Below are 20,506 nucleotides of genomic sequence, written 5' to 3' on the forward strand. Positions count from 1 at the left end.
GAGGTGTCTGTATCCATTACAACTCAGATGTCTCAAAAACAGGACTGAGGACAGCAGGGGGATTTCACCACTTTTAATGAGGTCCTAAAACCTGAATAATGCGGGGGAACTGATGCAAGGTCACCTGCTACAAGACCTACAAGCTCTCCCAAGTGCTAGATCCCGATTAGACAAAGCCCCTGAGATGGGGAGAGGCAGCCAGTGGTCAACACAAAACACATCACATCCAGCTGGGGCCGGGTCCATCCCCTCTCCTAATAATAAGTGTTCCCCAGCACATCACACCCTGCCCAGGAGTGATGCAATGCCCCACTACAGACATCCCCACCGGCCTCTCTCTGTCATGGATGTTACTCATACTGTCACCAGATAGTGGCTGAAAAACGCAACTCAGGTTCATCCTTTTCCTACTTTGAACCGCCATTTCAGGGGCCATCAAGTCAAGTTCTCGGCTTATGGCTGTGAAAGCATCTTTCGTAGGAAAGAAGCCACAGGTGAGAAGTTGTGAAACCAAGTCCCAGTGGGTTGGAGCCCACTCCCAGTTATGTTCTACTGGAATTTGCCATCAGAAAAACCACGTCTGCAAGATGGGGCCTCGTGCTGCTGAATTCTGTAACAAGAACCATGGTGTCCAATCAAAAAGCCATGAAGCACAGGTTGGTACAGCACTGCAAAGAATTCAAACATTTAAGAATCAAATAAATGGCAAATGTAAAAATAAAAATAAACCAAGCCAAGTACATAACGCTTCTGTTTGCCCCTTTGGTATTTCAGGGGACATCCTTATTTTATATTATGCAGTAGCAAGCACAACAGCAGACCCACACATCAATCTATCTGCTCTGCAGCTCTAACCTCCAGCAAGTGCTATCCATAATAGAGTCCATAAATGGTTTCCTGATGTTATCAAATAAATCAATGCGCTCCAGTAGCCGGTATGTTACTCACCCAAACGATGCTGTTTGGGTCACAGAAGCTGTCTATTCAGTGGTTACAAATCGCTTGCTAATTTCTTGACTGTAAATAAAGCCCCTGGCCACCTTCTTGTATTTCCACTGTCTGCAGCCAGGCCCATCTTGGGCCCTGGTCTTGCCAGATCTGCTGAGTTAAGTAGGGTCAGCCCACGAAGGCCTCTCGAGATGGAAAACGGGGATACTGAGAACACTGATAGGGATTTAAAAAGCAAGCTTTCTTCTAAGTAGAAATATATCATTTGTCAATACTGCTGCTAGGAAACACTACACCTCTGGGAGCAGTGCCTTCTCCATCGGGCACAGGGCAAAGGCTGCCCAGTGACACCTCTCCCAGTGGCACGGGTGCTAATCCCACAGATTTCCAAAGCGGGTATCACATTTTGCCTACTTTAGGTCTCCTCCATAAATTACATTGAGTACGGGATCCACTTCCTTTTCTAACACATTGCTTAGTGTTTTGGTGTACTGGAAACAGCACGTTAAGGCAACAGAAGACACCCTTCAGGCTGAAACCGTTCTGAAGGCCAAATCTAGAAGTTCTTTCCAAGGCAATACCCAACTCCTCTTCCCAATAACGTTTTGCAGACGTTTCCATGAGAGCCATCCATAATCCTCCCTAATGCCATCACAGTGAATGAAAGAGGAAAGCCACTTCCAACAGTGGCACTCATCATTTCATGCCAATTTGACAATCGCTTGGGATTCCCAGCACTAATGAGCTACTGCACGAGATGTAGGGATGTAAGAGGTGTTAAATAAAAGGAATGGATTCTTACTGTGCTGATAGGAAAGAAAAAAAAAAAAGAAGACTGCACTTTCAATGAACAATTCGTAGTTCTTGCTTACTGTTCCTAAAACAAGCAGTTACATGTGGATGGATTCTTCATGAAACAGACTCCAGTGCAGGATGACTCTACATAAATGGCTTTTCTTTTTTGTGCACATTCTTCAAGGCTTCCAGCCTATCTGTCTCGAAAGCAAAAGGGTTGACAAGTTTTTAACTATTGAGAGGAGTTGACTCCTATGTCATGACACTAAGCAGGCCATCAAGCCATGCTTCAAGTGCCTCAAATTTATTCTGTATTTAAGGCACACACACACTGATGCCAAATACTTGAGAGGAATTTCTATAATGCTGGCTGTCATTTTTTTGCTAATAAAACCCACATATTTATTTCCTTTTGCTACTGATGCATGCCATTTCCCAGTGCCAAGGCATTAAGTGGAAAACAGTCAGAGAATGTGCCTGTGTAACATAACCATGCATTGCTTTTAAGAAACTCATGAGCTCGATGGGGCAGTCTAAAATTGACCAACAGAGGCATACACCAAGAATGTGCAGCAATCCCTGTAATGCAATATGGGGATTATAACGGGTCAGATGATGGGGACCTGAACAATAACAACTGCTGAGTAACAAGAGCAATCGTGGAGAGAAACCCTGTGGGAAAGTCACCAGGGAGAAAAACAACACCCCGCACTCCTCCAAGTGGTTACAGCTACTGAGTTTGCTGCTTAAATACAGCAGTGATGTCTGGCTTTTGAGGCACGTGCCCCAGGTGCTTGAGGGGGAGCTGTGAAGTGGAGCTCTGGGGCAAAGCAGAGGGACAGGGACCTGATATGGAGAGGCTTGGTTGCCACAGTCTGTCCCAAGACATAACCAGAAGGATTTATTGTGTATTTATTTTGCATTTTCCATTTTCAGATAAGGCTGGGAGCAGCTGAACCAAGTCCTCGTTGTGCCATAAGACAGCACCAGTGCCATCGTCCATGATCCTTATTGCAGGGAAACAAAAATGAGATTGTGAGCAGAGGGAAAGAGGGGTGCAGAGGAAGCTGGGCCATAACAGGAAATAAAAAGGGCAAATTTCAGTGCCAAGCAGGGCCCCAGCACCCCACAGTGACATTCAAGGAAGTGCCATCATGTCCAACACCAGCTGGGGATGATGAAACCATCAGTTGCCGCTTCTTGAACCATTTCAGCTGTTTGAAACTGTTTAACAATAACCTGCCCAAACCCCATGGACAGCAAGCAGAGGTCCATGCCAGCTGTTGGTCCCAAGCAGGTGATGTGCTCTGCACCACTGGCAATGCTATCACATCTCACATCCTCTCCACCTTTGTGTGGCAGAGCCTCAAGAGCAACAAAAGCCCCACCTTACAACAAGCAGATAAAATTAAGTTTTACAATATCTTCTGCCTTCTTTGCCAAATGCATGAACTACCTACAACCAGTCAGTGCTGCCTGATCAAAACTGTGATAACAAAGCACAAAGGGCTCTTGGAAGAGTAACACCATCATCATAACCTTCTAAATGAGTGACCTCCTCTACAAGCTGAACTGCTGAACACAAACCAGACAATGAAAAGAATCAATGAGCCAGCAGATCAGTTATCAGAATCCGAAGTCCTTCTGGGTAGCAATGTCACCTTTTGCTTCAAACACAGGGGTGTATCTGCATTTCATGGCAAACAAACCTATTGCAGCCTCGTGCTCTGTATCACCCTGCCACCAAAACGTGCCCAGGGGAAGTGCTGCTGGGGCTATGTGATGGGTTCTGCACATGTCCTGCCCTAACCTCTGGTCAGGAACAGGTGGGAGGCTGCTTCTTGAGTTACTCCAGCTGAGCCCCTGCTGGCTGCAAACCCTTCTCTGCCTGCAGCTCGTTGATGGCACCCCAACCATGAGCTAGAAATTGAGACTCAGCATGCTGCTGAGCCCTGGGAGAGGGTGAACATCACTCAGAAGTCAAGGGCTTGCTAAAGGATTTATGGTGACACAGATAATGAAGCTGGGTGGAAGACAAGGAACTTCTCCTTGGCTAAGGTTTCATCACTCTGACAAGGACCCTACTGTCTCCATGTCCCCCTGCGCTACCAGCACCAAACACTGCTTACACCATCCCTTCTTCTAAGCAGGGAATGTCACATCAACTTTACTTTCAGCTTTAGGGCTTGGAGATAATGGCTTCCAATAACAAATCCTGCCCTGGGACATGACCCACGTGGTCCCAAATCCACATCCAACAGCTGAGAAGTGAATATCTGGCTGGAGCAGTACACCAGGATGTCACCACCTGCATCCACTGGTGTCACAGTAGAGCTTGGAGATATGGAGAGTGGTTTTGGGAAGCTCAGCTGGGCTTGTGCCAGAAAATGCAGATGGAAGCCAGGCACAGCCCCATCCACACTCTGACTGCATTTACTGTGCCAGGATGAAGCCCGTCATCCCACGACTTGGTGAAACAGACAGCATCCGTATCTGCACTTACCCCATTTAGGCTGAAGCGAATGTTAAATTGTTTCCAATGAAAACTGCAAAATGGGACAAGTTGGGCTGCATCCAGATTAGAGCCTCTGCCCAACGCACCGGGAAGGAGCACATGGAATTGTTTATGCCTTTGTACGCTTACAGAATAAAACGAGACTCTTTTTTTTTCCCCATTGTTCTTACCTCAAATAGCTCCAAAGAGTGCCCAAAACAATCTGAAAGCCACTCCAGGAAATTGCTGTTTGCAGCTAGATAAGGACATCCCTTAGGAAATAGAGTTCCCCCCCTCCAGCACAGAAAGAGCCCGAGACCACCACGGTGTCCGCCAGCGTTTCACCTCGGTGTGTCACGCCGTTCGCGTCCTGGCTTTGCTCCGGACGGCAGCAAACACCACTTCCTAAGGACCTCCGGGGTGGGAAGGCTCCTCTCCTCAGTGGCACCGGTTGGTCGCTAGGTGTCCCTGCTCACCCTGCAGAAAAGTTTCAGCAGCTGAGGCAGCAGGGTGAGCAAAGCCCGGGTCATTTGAATTCCGCATTTGAGCAAATACGATAACAGTCATAACCAATCATCCTTACCTTTTCAGATGTGCTATGAGGATCTGGTGCCACAACAGCCGTGCACCTAAGCAGCATGGCAGAGCTCAGCAGGCTGGAAGTCTGATAGCCCAAAGGGGGGCCGGCAGCAAAACCTGGCTGCCTGCTGGCCAGAAAGCCCTGCGCCCTCTGGCTTGTCCCTCACGAGGGGTTCAGCTTCTGAAATCCAGCCCTGGAGGTTTTGTGCTTCATAGACGGTGGATGGGCTCCACTTGAAGCCACCTGCAATTCCCATGTTCTCAACACACCCATCTTAAGTCACCCCAAACCACCCTGATCTCAGCCAAACAACGGCAGCAGCTGGGTGCCAGCCCCGTGCCAACATGGGCATGTCAGGCTAAGCAAAGGAAAGGGGAAGGGAAGGGCACAGGAAGGGAAAAGCCCACACAAAATGTAATGGCTACAGCATTGAAATAAAGGAAAGTAAACAATGCTTGAAATGGGGAGCAGATCTTGTCCTTTTTTTTTTAATGAAAGCCCTTTACAAGTGCTGATGAACTGCCAGAGTGCAGCAACAGCATTTGTTCTGCACTGGGCAACGGATCCCAAGCCATGCAGCTGCCTGCTGTAAGCACGCCCTCAGTGAACCAAGTTTGCCAACAGAAAAGGCTCCAGAACTACCAGGAGAAATGCAACAATAGGATAACATGGGGTATCAGACCAGGCTGACTCACTCTTATACTCCTAAACCCGGATATACCACATACTGCATTCCCAAGCACTCAAGCAGAGACACCTCAAAGATAAACAGGAGAAATGCCCAAGAGGTTTTGGTAGCACACTTTGCAGTTTATTGACCTATACAAAATAATAGGTCTAAAAGTCCGTAAGTAGTAAAAGAATAAGCAAAAAAGAGCTTTCGTATTTCTAGAAGGCTATACAAATATGTAAAACCAAGGAAATAAGTTATTTTTTATTTTGTTGGTTTTCTTTTTTTTTTTTTCTGTTCGTTTAATTCCCAATTGCGACTCTAATACAAACCACTAAGTACCAGCTTAACAAGTGTGTCTTTCTGTATATATTACATGCTCTGGAATATTGGTAAAAAACGTCAAAAAAGTGTATCAGAAACCTTTCTATTCACAATATGAACAGGGAGTTACTAATCCTTTGTATAAAAGAAAGAAGAGCACCATCGTATGGGATCCTGAAGCACACACAGCTGAGACACGAGAGAGATGTTACAGTATGCAGATGAGTCATCAATCACGCAAGTGAACCCATGCTAACTTGTTCCTACAGGTGGATGATATGAGGTAGGTTTATCCCTCTCTCAGACCAAGACTGCAGTCGCACTCTTTCCTAGACACGGGGTTTTGTAAAGATGCTGTTCTGTCACTTGGTGACTCCGCAGCACAGCAGGCAGTGCAATGCTAATGCCCCTCGTTGTAAGGCACCCACTGGGCTGGCTGTGTTGGCATCCACCCTACAATACTGGCCATTACGTCACGTTGCTCCTGTGCCAGGCAGAGCTCCCCATTTCCATCCTTGATTTGCTACGGCAGAGCAATGCGGAGCTGCCACCCAGCAGTGATGGGGTCTGCCTGCCCCCACACAGTGAAGTTGTTTGTGACACTTCATCACGGGGAGGAGCAGACTCCTCTGCTTCCCAAACCCACAACCCGGAGTTTTAGGTGACATATTCTGACAGCTCATTCTTTTCTTCCCACAACTCCTTTGCGGTGCTAACAATCACTCTTAACAACACCCCAAAAACAGATAAATTCATTCAAACCTCTGTAACAACAACAAAAAAATCCAGCCTTTCTTCAAGTAATGTTCCAATACTGATCAAATCGCCCTTTGCCTCATTCACACACACAGAATCAATCCTTCATCAGCTTATGAAAGTCCTTCCAGGTTCTCACAAGCCACGGCGGAAGAAATTCCCATTTGTTCTTCTTCTGGACATCAGAATTGTGCTCCTAGAATTCCTGCTTTTTCTATGTTTCCTTTTCACATTTATTTTTTCTGAGGTTTGCTTTCACCACCTTCCAACCTTTCCACAAAAGTGCTCGCTGAACCTAAATACTCCAACCAAGTGCTGCATCTTGTCATAGATTCAGTTGTGGCTTGCCCTTTGCTCTTGCAGGTGATGTGGATTCAGAAAGAAACGCCGTTCTTGGTAAGACTTTGTCATTTTGCTACAATCCCTCTGAATGCTGAGTTTCATCATTCCTGGCAACATCGGTCTGGAAGGTGCACCCGAGATCTCCTTCGGAGTAACAGCATTTTGTGCAAGGCACGCAAGGGTACGAATGCAGGGCTGTGGGCGGTCTACACGAGTGTCCCAGGCTTGGAGTCCTCATGCCAGAACAACCTCTGCTCACTGTTGTGCAAGTCTTCCTCCAGCTGGTTCTCCTCATTACTGCCCAGTTGGCTTGGCTCTGGGTACACTCTGTAAGACATAGAACACCAGGGATAAGCAGGAGCTTCCACCCTCCCCAGAGCCCCAAACACCCACTGCCTTGGTGCAATGGGCACGAGCACACGATAGCCCCATAAGCTGGAAGGAGCTGTGGATGCCGTGAGTGCACCCTGGCAACATTTGGATCCAAATGCAAACCCTGGGCTTTGTGCTAGCTGTGTGCAACAGGATTGCTGCTGCCCAAAGTTGTCAGGAGTATGGAACATATTGATTGCCATAATCACACTGAAATACAAAAATCCCCACAGTTTAATGATTGGTCAAATGATTGAGAATGTGAAAAATTAACAGAAAAAAAAACACTCAAAAAGCTGCCAAAATACACAGATTTCAAAGCTCAATTATAGAAAGGTAAGTAATTAGTACCAACAGCACTCTTGAACACTACTGTTACAGAGCTCTTAAATCACTGCAATAAAAACAAGGCATTCAGCTTAGCAACAAGGACCCAGCAAAAGCCTTTGCATCTTTCCTTACACTTTAGCTTCTTCCTAAACAGACAAACAAGGTGCACCTTTCCTGCGAGGCAGCCTGGCACAAGCACAAACCACAACCCCCTGTGCAGGGCACACACATGCGCAGTACTTACACTACAGCTGGCTGTGCTTAGCATGGGGGCACTGAGACATGGCAGCATCTGTGCCACTTCTGGGACAGGCAGCCACTGTTCTCCCCGGTGACGGCTGGCGTTCAAGCACCGGGGCAGAGCAAAACCACAAAGCAGGAGAAGCAAGAGTACTGCATGCATTTCTGCAATGCCCCAGTGGGATCCTGGGCTCCTTGCAGTCCTTGGGAAAGCCCCTGCACCCAGGGAGGCTGCAAGCAGCAGCAAGTCGTGCCGAGGTCGGTGGCTGAGCTCTGCCAAGCAAGAGGTGCTTGGTTTATTAATGGGCTGAGCGATGGCGGTGTTGCCTTGCAGCAGCAGCACTCAGGTGTGCAGATGAAGGGAAGTGAGAAGGGTGCTGTGCTCAGCTCCACTGCTGCACTGCTCAGAGTGCGAGCCTTTGGCTGCATCAGCTGGGAACCTCATCCTTCCCCACACCTGATCCCCCTTCCCTCAAGGCTGCTGGAACAGTTAGGCTGATCTATGCCAACAAGGAGAAGGTACCCTCTTAAAAGGCAATTTTATAACCACTCCTTATCCCAGCCCTCTGAAACCGAGCTGCTTGCTTCAGATGTTTTAGTAGCCTATAAAGTACAGGAGGGGCAGAAAATCTCAACCTTTTACTCACCTGCTCTGCAAAGGAAGGTTGCCATAAGTGTTTCCATAACAGCTGGCAAAAGAGGAATGAGATAACGTATCATAATCTGAAAGTCCCAGTGCAAGTGGGTTCCGCCAGTTCCCAGAAGTGTTTGCAGAAGATGCTGGAATTAAGAATAAAAAACGGTACAGCCAATTAGATCTTTCTGCAGCCCAAGGAGATGAGAGAAATTAAACAGTTCTCACTACTGATCTCTATGGGTTTTTGTGGGACACAAACAAAATGCTGTCTACAAGCACCATGGGAAGCAAAACTGTGTGGGCAATATTCCAAGTGAAGGAATCTCTTTTTATTAAAGACATTTCAGTGGTGCTGACTGCACTATATTTTGGACGGTGACACAGCAGCTGCATGTGTATGGCATACAGGTGGGTGCATTGCTTCTACTTGGTAGACATTCCTGCCTGAAACACGTGGCTCCCTGTGCTTTTTTAGGTTATTGTGCTTACAAAGAATAAAAGTTTCACTCAGAGAAGGCAACAAGCAAGGAGTATTCTTCCTAAGCACAGAACAAAAGGAACAAAAATCCTGTTGAGTTTCTTATCTACCTTTCGGCCCTGCTTATGTCATTCATTACAGGGGACGAATTTGATGAACAGAAGGGATGGAAAGAACAATTAGCATCAAAGCAATGAGACATTACCAGATGAGAAAGACGACACCTGACTGCTGGGAGAGCACGGCACCTGCAGACCAGCAAAGCCCAAACTCCTTTGAGACCCTCTGTCAGACTCAAAGCCTGCCTGCAGGCAATGACCCTGTTCCTTTTGACTAGAGGCACGCTGGTACCAACCACGGAGATGCTCTGCTACTAAGGCCTTGTGAATGTTTTTGGTTATATGCTCCGTTTTAGCAACTTGCTTCCTTGGAAGCCGTAGGGTCGCGTATGGGTTGTGCGGTACTCTGTCCACTTCATCCTCATTGTAAGACCTGAATTCCCTGTAACGGTCGTATCCGTAATGTGCCGACGAGCGATATGAGGGATTGACGCTGTACTGCCCCTCTGTATCGCTCTCATAAACGCATCCTCCATTGTAATAAACATCAGATTCGGTGTACGGGGAATATCCAGAAATATAGTAGCTGGAGGAAGGCTGCTCCTGGCTTTTGTGGTAGACACCATTCCGGACATCCTTTTGGGCAAGATTTGGCATACTTCCTGAACCTGCAGCAGAGATGTGCTGTTTCTTCGACCGTCTTCGACCCCTGGTCCTGTTGTCAAGTGTCTGAGTAGTGTAATATGGTTTGGGTGTAGGTGTCACGCAGTAATACTCGGTGCTCGACTGGCTGGTGTAGGATGATCCATCATCGAGGATCTCAGTGCTGCTGCTTCTCTGGGACTTTGTGAGGGAGAAGGCCGTCTTCTCAGCAGGAACCTCAGCCAGGAGGTGGGTCTGGGACTCCAGGCTGCCACTGCGCTGCCTGCAGTGGTGTGGGGAAACATCTGGCCTGCAACAATACAGATGTAGGTTGGTTAAATGCAGGCACACGCAGGCAGAGAGCTGGAGGGAGCACATGTGGACAAACCAGGCATGCTTCCTCCCCAACCAAAGCACAAAAACAAACCAGTATTTCCTTTCTACATAGAATTAGGCTTGGTTGAATTTTCCATTTGCTGCAGCAGCAGCAGATCTTTCAGATAAAAATTATGGTGAGCAAGGTAACCTATGAGAGTGACAAAAGTAACCTATGAGATGCAGCAAAGCTCACAGCCTCTCATTCTGCAGTGACTTACAGGAGGGAGCAGTCAAAGTATGCAACATCTAGAGTATGTAACATCTAGCCAAGCAGTTGAGCAAAGCTGGGAGCATAGGAAGGTGGGTTTCCTACAGCTGCATTACCTCAGCTAAATAAACCATGAGGTCTTTACCAGCTTTTATTATTTATAGCATCTCTCCTTCTCACAGTAAGGGCAGTAATTTGGATCTCTCTCCTCCATTGGGTCTCTTATTTTTCAGGAGGCCCAGAGGACATGAATCCACAGATGATATCTGTAAGCACATAGCTTCCATCTCACCCCTATTTGCAGACAGACTCCCACTTGTGCAGCAGCGCACGCTGCTATTTCTGCTGCTGCCCCGTGTTTACGCTCACGTAAATGCTCTCACGTGCACGTCACAAAGCTGGTGCAGCACCGTGCCAGCAGATGGTGGCTGATAGCAACCCAGTGCCCCAAATATCCAGACGAGACATTCAGACAGCCTGGCCCCTTACTGTAAGTGGCTGCTGCTGTAGGCATTGCGTGTGAGCACAGGTGTTGTAGGCATGCTTCTTCCTCCATGGGACGGGGCCGCTCGTTCCAGGGTGCGGTAAGGACTGCTGTGAGTGGAAAGTGGGTCCCTGCAGCAAAGGATACAGAGTTCCAATTAGGGTAAACATAATGCAAGTCACCCAGACCGAGACTGTGTGCGCTCCGTCTTAAAGGGAAGGGACAAAAATCATCCGAATGCTTCATAACACAGTCCAAGAAACACTGAGATCAGTGAGAATCCTTATACTGAGAACAACCAGCACCAGATCAGACTCGCACAGAACAATCCCACAACTGAGCTACTGCTCCTATGTGCTCCATGGAGCTGCTCCCCCAGCACACAACTGCCCAAATCCTATAAATCCATATGGAACCTGAGCCACCTGCTGCAGCTGGCACTGATGCTGGCATTCGGCTTACATCCCAGCAATTCTCCTATTTTTAGGACAAACTGCTTCTCAAGTCTCAGGTGAATTCTTGGTGTTGTAACAATGTACCTGCTGGAATACTGATAGGATCAGGAGGGATGGGTATGGTTTGGTGTTATCTGAAGCAATTACAGTCACCAGAAAAAAGGCAAGTTGTTTAACACTGAAAACAAACCACAAAAATAGAGACAGAGAGTGAGAGTAACGGTGGGCCATTCCTTAAACACAACACTTCCCACTGCGTTTCTCACCTGACTCACAAAGACAACACTCTTCTACAGTTTCACGGACACTGATGACTACCTCTATGCACGTGTATTACTAAGCAGCAAATTTAATGCTTATCACCAAACTCTTAAACCACAAGAGAAGTGTGGAAGCAGCAGCAACTCTGAGAGTCCATCATAACCAATCTGACAGGACCGAGCTCTCATGCCCAGAAGAGCTGAGATGTACAGTACCTGGAATGTCTTGATTCCAAGAGCTGCTCGTTCATGGATGACTTTCTGAGATGAACTCTCTCCAGCCCGAGAGACTTTGGTGGAAGCAGCCTTGGGGAAAGCTGTGCAGAGCTGGTTCGTTGTGCTGGCACGCTGAGGGATTCACTGCCTGCTGGAAAGGAATATTGTTTAGTTAAGCAAAATCCATGCCATTTTTGCCCTTTGTGGAAATCTGCAGCCACTGAGCAGAAACTTTGTGCCATGGAAATGAGGGCAAGAGCTATGACTCCAGGAGGCTGCAGCACAGCTGCCTGCGCCGTGCTTTCCTGGCAGGACACTGTGCAGATTTGTTTTGTCAGGTTTCACAGCCCTGACTGCTGCTGAGGTTCCTTCTCTGACTGTGCAGGACCACCAAGTGGGAGCTCTTTGGGCAAGTGCCTGTTCTGCAGCTCTGTCCCTCCCATCAGCTGCACCAAAGCCAGTTACTCTCCCTCACCATTCAGCACTTCACTTGAAAATGACATTTTAAGGATTAGTTTAACTACAGCCTGAAAAGAACTGACTTCAAAAGCGTCTGAATGAGCACTGATAGACAAATGTGGCTGAAGGCAGTTGTGAAGATGTTGGCTAGATCCTTGTTCTCACTTTGCTTACGGCAAAATCCGGCAAAATCCCATTAGAACCAAAAGGAAACTACAGCTAACACAGGTAAATGTAGGACAAGTATCACAGAACATGTTCCCAAACCGAAACCTCAGCTCTACTTCTGCAAGCAGGAACCAGATGCAACTCCTTTTTATAGTGCCAGATGGGTTGTACGAGTCTAAAACTGGGACAAGCAAGATCAGAATCAGGCCCGAACTGAAAAGTGAGTAATAATTTAGATAATGTTTGTCCCCAGATGATGATTATCCAGCAAAGGGAGAGGCAAGCCAAGTCCTTTCCACCTTGTGGAACAGGGTGTGAATGTGTGCCTGTGGGTGTGTGCGTGAAATGAGTAAGCTGAGCAAACACCAAACCCATGCAAGATGCAGCTCACTAGGTAACACTGAAACGTAAACAGATCTTTGCTGTCTCTGACTCTTCCACTTTTAGTGAGTTTTAGTAGCTGTGAGGACAGAAGGGCTTGGCAATTCCTCCCAGCTCCCACCTCCTCCAGCCACTCATCTGCCTCTGGTCAGGTCCCAGGGACAAAGCATCTGCTGGAAATTCACAGCAGCTGATCACAGTACATCCAGATTCCTTCCCTGAAGATGATTCAAATCAGCCCACAGAGCAGAACCTTTCAATAAGTAACTCATTAAGATCACTGACTCCTGACTAAGCTCTTTTTTCCTCTGCTGCAATTTGTCATTGGAAGACAATAAAATAGCAGCCTAAAGGGTGTTAAGCCAATGAGTGTCTCCAAACAGGCAGAAGGAAGAAAAGGATAATCAACGTACCGTCATCATAGGTTGTCGTATCAGACAGAGAGCTGCTCTCAGATGGGATTATATCATCTGTGAATGAAAACAAGCACTTTAAGAACATTCAACATTAATTTCAGAATATTGTATGGAGTTTATTTTCTAAAGCTCGAGAGTCTGTTCATACCCATAAAGCTGCAACCAAAACATTTCAGACTTCAGCACCCCGAAGACAGCCCTGATTTGCTTTCCTCTCAGGACCTACTTGTTTCCATTGCAGTTCTGCAAGCTACCTACATCATTATCAAAGCAGATCTTTTCAGCTGTGGTGGGAATCAGGCCAAGATTCAGAAAGGTGTTTTCCATTCAACTCTTAAGAGATCTCACCGGGTGTTCCGGTGCTTCTATAGGAGGCAGGAGCCTACACAGACATGTAGATCTTGGCTGCTAGCATTTAATCTCCTTGGGTACACCCAAAATCCTACCTGGTAGGTCCTAAACACCTTTTGAAATTTGGCATTATGCTCATTTGTGTGCAAATTCTGCTTCAATTCAAATTTATACGAACTCAGGAATTTTTTGCTGATTTCAATCACATGCAGGAGCTCTGAATTCAAATCCCAAACCTGTGCAATTCCCTATAAACGGGAAGAAACTCTCTGAAGGTACAAAGGAAGCAAAGGAAAGGGAGAGGAGAACGTGGAGAGCAGGAGACAGCCCCATGTGTCCTTCACCTCCCATCCCTGGGGGCCTGGGATGGAAACAGCTATGGTGTGATTCAATAAATCAGTGTTACCATTCAGTGCGTCATTTCCAAGCCAGTCCCAAACTTTATAGATACAAGAGACATCACTGCTGAGCTTCACGCAACCCTGCACCTTGAACCCAGAATGCAATCAGCGATAGCAAAAAGCTTGCATATGCAATCAGGTATTGAAGCAAGAGAGAGCTGCTTCTGGTGGAGTAAACGCGCTGTGCTGCAGGAGTTGGGAGCTGGAAAGAAATACAGCTAAGCTACTGCTGGAGCAATGCCTGCTGCTTCCACCCGCAAAAAGGCAGACCCTCAGAGGAATCCAGTCCCTCCTGTCTGTACTCCCCTTCTAAGATGGCAAACAAGGATGCCACGCATCAGATATTGCAAAACAATGGGCTAAATGGTGTTTGCTTAAGGACCAAGGAATTGCATGTCCAACTTTGAAGTTCCTTGTTTGCACGATGGCAGAGAAAGCTCCATGCAACAAACAGCAGCAGGTATGCATGGATGCTGTCTGTGCTCCTGCTGGCTTTCAGCAGCTTACTCTGTTGTCATTGCACATCATGAGCACCAGGTAACGCAGGACCTCCCATGCTTAGTGCCCAGATCAGTGAGCAATAGCTGGAAAAACAGATGTTTTCTTCACCTCCGTCAATCAGGAACGAGATGAGCCACAGTAAAGAGCAATCATCCTCCTCTCTCAGGATTATCACCTTGTGATGATGGACAGCCCAGCACTGCTGCATTGCATGCTGGCTGAGGACCCACACTGAGCTCTCAATGAGAGCGAGGCACAGCGAGGGCAGGAAAACTCACACAGTCTGGTTGTGCCAGAACTGCAGCATTGCAGAAACAAAGAGAAAGAGACCTCATGTGTGGCAGCTCAGCAATACACCTGTATCCAGTGCACTACAAACTGGGACACCACATCAGTTTCAGCAGCGATGCTCCTGCCAGCCTTCTATCTATAGCACTGCTGGCCTGCACCTGGCACTGCTATGTGTCTGCACTTGTGACCAGAACAGCAGCTAATCTGCCCTCAGCCTCTGAGCTGTGTGCTTATTGTGGCAGATGCAGCAATTGCATCTCGCTTTCTTACTTAACTGCCTCAGAGAAGATAAAAATCATACGAAGATGTAAACAAAACATGTAAGTGAGCCAAATACGACTTCTTTGTCTCTGTCTTCATCAGAACACGGGGAATTCTCTTGTTTACCTGGCAGAGTAAGAGTTGATTTTTGGGTTGGCTTCTTGCCACACTTGATCCTGTATTCATTTATGGAATTTTCTATCTCTTGAAGCTTTTTTACAGCATCGGCATACTCCTGTTTTCTTTTCTTCTTCACATTTTTGCAGAGGTCCGGCTCGCTGGCAAGTTTCTTTGCAGCTTCCACCAGCTTCTGCTGTATGACAAAATTGCTCTCCAATTCCTGCAAAGCGGGATCCTGCAAATTTGAGAGATGAGTTATTCAGATGAGGCTACACAAAAGACAATCTGGTTTTGCGGTAACAAAGCGAGATTTGAGCACAAACCACAGAAACACCAAAGCTTATACACGAGAAACTCAGCACAGGAAAACTTCAGATCCTCTGTCTGTGACTTAAGATTGTGAGATCTCTCGAGAAAGATCCGAGGTTCTCAAGGCTGGGTGGCTGAAATTGCACACCTGAATTCAAGGCTAGCCCCACCTGTTACATGGCGAGCTCACAGACCTCCTGCTCCAAGGCAAAGCTGAAAACATCTCTTGGAATTCTCTACATTACAGAAAATAAAGATTTCCATCGCCATATACCTACATAACAAGGAGACTGGAGTTTGTTGAGTTGTTTGTAAACAACTGTGAGAGGTTCATATGAAAGAAGCAGAGAAGCATGAAGTGGTACATTATTAAATCTGGAAGCAGGACTTGGTTTCAGTTGCATACAAGCAGTTTGCTGCAGACAGAGGTTATGCCAGTACTGTAGGAGCCAGGGCAGAGAGTTTGGGGTGAAAGATGGATGCAAAGTGTTCAACCTCTTCTACTAAGGATGATACAGCCAGATAACAAGTCTCTCAAGGAATGAGGGGGAATGATGCATGTCCAGAAATAACATACACCTGAATTAGCACAGCTCCTGAGTCAGACTCTGCCAGCAAAATTCACATTAGCTTCTTGAGCAACATAGAGAGAGCTTCTACTTAGGTGGAACTTGCATTAAGCCAGAGATAAATCTCCTCCTGCTGTCATCTGTCACCCAACTATGCCCACAGACAGATGATTTTGCAAAGGGGACAACACACCTCATGCTCTGGGTTCAAACACAAGCTCAGCACGAAACAAATCAGAGCTCATGAGGAGGAAAACTCACAGTCACACATCACATCTATCTGTTCTTTTCCAATTAGCAGCAACATTCACATTAAGATATAAGTAATGCAGCCAAACCAGGGTTCAGTTCAGAGGGCTTTAAGGCTGAAATAAGGGCAGCACCTGTCAAAATCTCCTCAGCACAGGCATGCAACTGTCTCATCTTAAATCACCAGGGAAGAGCAGGATTGTTTAGAAGTAGCTTTGGCCACCGGTCTGACCACCCCACCTCTGCTGTGCAAACAAGCCACATCACTCACCTCCTCAGTAGGGAGCAGGTTGTCATCCAGCTTGAAGGCTGTGCCAACACGTCTTCTGACCTGGGGAGGTTCCTCTCCAGCGCTCAGAGGATACTCCTTTGGCATCTTGCCCGTCAGCTCCTGAGGAACAGAGAGGGCTCTACGTGAAGGTCCAATGGGCAAGAAGGGCTCTCACCCACCTCCACCCCCAGGCTCTCACCGCTTCACGCAGGCAGATTTTCTTCAGCTCCTCAACTTTCTGGAGTAGTTTTTCCTGAAGGAGTTTCTCTTTCTTCTTTAGCTCCATAATTTTCTCCTTCTTTTGTTCTTCGCTGACTTCTGAATCCTGAGAGCCTGAAAAATACATTCATTTTATTAGAGAATTTGCAGGTAAAAGTCATTTCATTCTGTCCTACAACAGGCAGGTGAACTGAGATCTCCTCAGAGCTGGCTGACCTAGTCACACTGCATCACCTTTGAGACAAAACATCCAGCCCCTGTGCTATCCAGGATGCAGGCTCTAAGAAAATCCACACTCCTTCAAACCCCCAAAAATGCAAGTAAGCCTCAAGCATGAAACCTGAAAACCCACTATCCAGAACATTAGGATTAGCATTACGGATATCTATGATACTTGATACAGACACTGATGGCCCTTGCTTGGGTTTCAGCTCCAGGCACTCTGGTGGGACAAGGCAGGCTTCCATCTGCCCAGACCTCCTCCATAGGTGGCAGAGACATCCAGAGCCCACTTCAGAGCCAAATTTTATTTGAGAAAATGTCTCTTTTCTGCTGATTTTTGAGGAAGCTCAGGTCCATTCAACATCTAGGGCAGGTGCTTGAAACCTGCTTGGATTAAACTGCCCTCAAACTCAGATGGGACGTGCAGTCATCCAAGGACAGACTAACTGGTAAACTGATGGCAAGTTACTTATGGATCAAGATTACATGGGTGCTTATCTGCCTTCAGCATATTTTTATTTCTTTGTTAGTTATAGCAGGAGAGGAAACAGCATATGATAACAACAGATGTTACCATCTCATATGTAAACTAACGCATGCTGTCACAGTTTTGCTGTATTTATGGTCAGCTGGACTCATTGTCCCTTCCTACACACACAAGTCCTGCTGTATACAAGGCTTTGATTTACACAGAGCATTACCTGATGAGATTAAGCTGCCACTGCTGGCCATAATAAGCTGATTTTTTGCCTCCAGAGTCACTAGCTTTGAAACCTTTGGTGTTCCCATCTCTGTCAAATCCATGGCGATATCATCCAAACTTCTGGCTGAAGGAATTTTTGCCTGAAGGAGTTAAAAAATAAAATCAAGTTACTTCTAATTAATTTCAGAACACAAGGTCACAGAAGATGCCACTTCACACCTCATCCCCCACAAAACCCTCGCACAAGAGCTGACTGCCCCAGCACTCCTTCAGCCTGGCCCCAAAGCCTGAACTGCCTCCAAATCCCTTCTCTATTTGTGCCCTTCTCAAAATGAACGCAAGAAGAGACAAAAGAAAAAAGGGCATATTAAACACTGAGACGTGGGAATTCCCTTTGCTGTGATTACACTTCCATTGCTCTTAATTGGAGGCAGGCTCAAATGGATCCTGTAACAATACCGTAGCTGATAGTCTGCTCAAAAAGCGGATGAAAACTATTTGTATTTTTTCTCTGGAGAGCAGTTTATCCATGGAACAACATACACTGAAGGACATGCAGGAGAGGTGTTGAAGCTCATGCCTACAGCAAAATGCTGTGTAACTTACTTTGCTTTGTTTTCTGTCCAAGTAGAACTGGTGTTGACTGATTGCCATTACCCAGATGGATTTGATCAGGGAAGTGTTTGCATACCAGGTTTGCACTACCAGCCCGCTCTGACCAAAGGTCCTTCTTGACACTGAAATCCTGAAGAGGTGAAAAGAAATGCAACTTGAGGACAGCCCTGCTGGGTTTAAAGCCCCCAAAGCCTGTTTCCTCATCAGTCAAGGCTTCATGCTAGAGATCAGAACTTGGATTTCCTTCTCACCCCCCACCCGCTGCTCCCTTTCCTCCCCTCTAACTCCCAGGAGTTGGCTCCATAGCCAATTAATTAAACACAGTTCTGCATTGACATCAGCACAAGATCCCATCCCACCCATCAGTTTGCAGGGACAACGAGTGCCCACACTGGCAGAGATTCCTCCCATGGCTCTGGGTGCCCCTCCAGTCTCACCTGCGGGGATCGTGCACTTCCACAGCAAACTTCTTCTCACGGAAATAGAGGTTTTCCAGCTGTTTCCATTGGAATAGCTATAGGAGAATTGGGAGAGAGTGGCAGAGCACCGTCACTCCAAGAGTCACTGATCTCTCCCCCAGGTTATGCAACTCCAGCAAACTACAAGTTCTGTGTATCTTCAGCTATGGCATAGATTCAGCAATAACATTCATAACATTAGTTAAAACAAGCACACAAATACAGATGTTTAGGATGCCCTTCAAGTAAATGCACACTTTTACAAACAATGCACTGCAACTTTTGGATTTTGCCTGTGATGAATCCACTTGCACAAACAGCACATTTAATGTCACCCCTCAACATTTGTAAGGACCTCAGGAAGGCGGGCAAAGTCCTTTTCCTTCTGTTTAAATGCAAAAGAACCATAAAGTAATCACATCAACACTGACGGTCTCCCCCCATAGAGGGAGCAGCTGAGGGAAGCCCAAGACCTCTGTTTTCTAAAGATACAGGGCATAAGGCTCAGTGAGACACCGGAGAAGGGCTATGACACACACAGCAAAACCACAGGGAGCAGAAGGAGCCACCCCGCAGCACAGACATGCTGCGAGGAAACCACTGCCTTCCTGCTGAATGCCAGCAGGGAGAACAGCACACCTGTGCAGCAGGGCTCGGGGATTCCCAGGTATTAGAAACATATTAGAAGGCAGCCAGGCAGCAGTGACCCCTCCATTCCATCCCATCGGTGCCATCAGCCCCACCAGTGCGATGTTCCAGCAGGATGTGGTTGAAACCAATGCACCGTGCCACAGCTACAGAAGAACTTCGTGTTCGATCAAGTTGCAATCTGTGCCGTGCTTCACCTGAAGCATTCTCCCCGCGGGTTGGAGCAGAGACCCGACCTCGTTCACGCCTTTTGTGGGAAAACCCCAGCGCTGCTCTTTCAAAGAACTTTCATCTGCTTCGATAAAACTTCCCTTTCTATAGCACTACGACTTGTTATTCTAATCATAAATCTCTGCTCGATGAAAAACGCGTCGGGAGGAAAAGTCATCGACAGAAACTCATAACTCATTCCCAAAAAGACCATACGAGTTTGCCGCTTCAGTCTATTTATCTTTGAATCCAACCCACCCAACGTTACCAGCGCACTGCCCGCTCTCTCTTTGTCGCTGAACTTCCCAAACATTTTCCCACGCAGCCGCTGCCTTACGGCCCGCAGCAACCTCCCCCCCCCCGCCCCAACACCACCATCACCCCCCACTCACCTCCTCACGCAGCCGCACCGCATCTCCCCAGCAGCGCCTCACCCCGCGCTGCCCGCCCCGCTGGGAGGCGGCTCCTGACCCCCCCCCTTTCCCCAGCAGCGAGCGGGGGGAGCCCGGCCGGGATCGCTGCGGCTCCGGGGGGGGGGGGGGGAGGTGGAGGGAACACAATGCGGATCGGCTCCGCGCCCACACTCGTATAAGCGCTGGGTGTGCTCGGTGCCGGGCACGGAGGCAGGTGGTGACACCCCCGGGCTCTTTGTCACTTCCTTTGGGCTGGGCTCCTCCGGACGCGCACGGCGTTCCCGAGGGTTGCGGGAAAGCCGCGGAGAGATGGCTTGGGTTTGGGGGGGGGATGCAAACGGGGATGGTGATTCCCTAACCCACACGCAGCCAGCCCCCCCCCCCCCCCCCCCCCCGCGCTTCCTGAGCAGGGACTTGGATGGGGTGCGAACTGAGCGAGTTTGAAAAACTGGGGAGATGGGATATAAGGGGGGAGAAAATAAAAAGGGGGTGGGGAAGATAAACGGGATGGGAAGGAAAAAAAAAGGGAAAGGAAAAGGTTGGAAGAGGAAGCAAGGGGAGATGGAAGATGCAAGAGAGGTGAAAAAATGGGGAAATGGGGAA

The 20,506-nt window shown here is 47.6% G+C and overlaps 1 protein-coding gene across 5 annotated transcripts in view; it reads right to left on the bottom strand.

Annotated features, from left to right (window-relative positions):
* Positions 1 to 5,606: 5,606 nt before the first annotated feature.
* Positions 5,607 to 20,506, bottom strand: part of FRMD4B (FERM domain containing 4B) — a 100,325-nt gene continuing 85,425 nt past the window's right edge. For 4 of the 5 annotated variants that reach the window (XM_042880837.1, XM_042880835.1, XM_042880836.1 and 1 more), the window contains exons 12-21: positions 18,612 to 18,688; positions 18,166 to 18,304; positions 17,558 to 17,699; positions 16,615 to 16,748; positions 16,416 to 16,535; positions 15,024 to 15,252; positions 13,090 to 13,146; positions 11,669 to 11,819; positions 10,743 to 10,868; positions 8,597 to 9,977 (exon numbers count right to left, since the gene is read on the bottom strand). In XM_042880837.1, coding sequence (XP_042736771.1) covers positions 9,152 to 9,977; positions 10,743 to 10,868; positions 11,669 to 11,819; positions 13,090 to 13,146; positions 15,024 to 15,252; positions 16,416 to 16,535; positions 16,615 to 16,748; positions 17,558 to 17,699; positions 18,166 to 18,304; positions 18,612 to 18,688 — 2,001 coding nt within the window. In that variant the 3' untranslated portion in view covers positions 8,597 to 9,151. Of the gene's footprint in view, positions 7,237 to 8,498; positions 9,978 to 10,742; positions 10,869 to 11,668; positions 11,820 to 13,089; positions 13,147 to 15,023; positions 15,253 to 16,415; positions 16,536 to 16,614; positions 16,749 to 17,557; positions 17,700 to 18,165; positions 18,305 to 18,611; positions 18,689 to 20,506 lie in introns of those variants that run through there. The other variant, XM_042880839.1, reaches the window with a different exon arrangement.

This window comes from Lagopus leucura, unplaced genomic scaffold, assembly GCF_019238085.1.
Source record: "Lagopus leucura isolate 7727_CA_CO unplaced genomic scaffold, USGS_WTPT01 Super-Scaffold_100028, whole genome shotgun sequence".
Taxonomy (NCBI): Eukaryota; Metazoa; Chordata; class Aves; order Galliformes; family Phasianidae; genus Lagopus; species Lagopus leucura.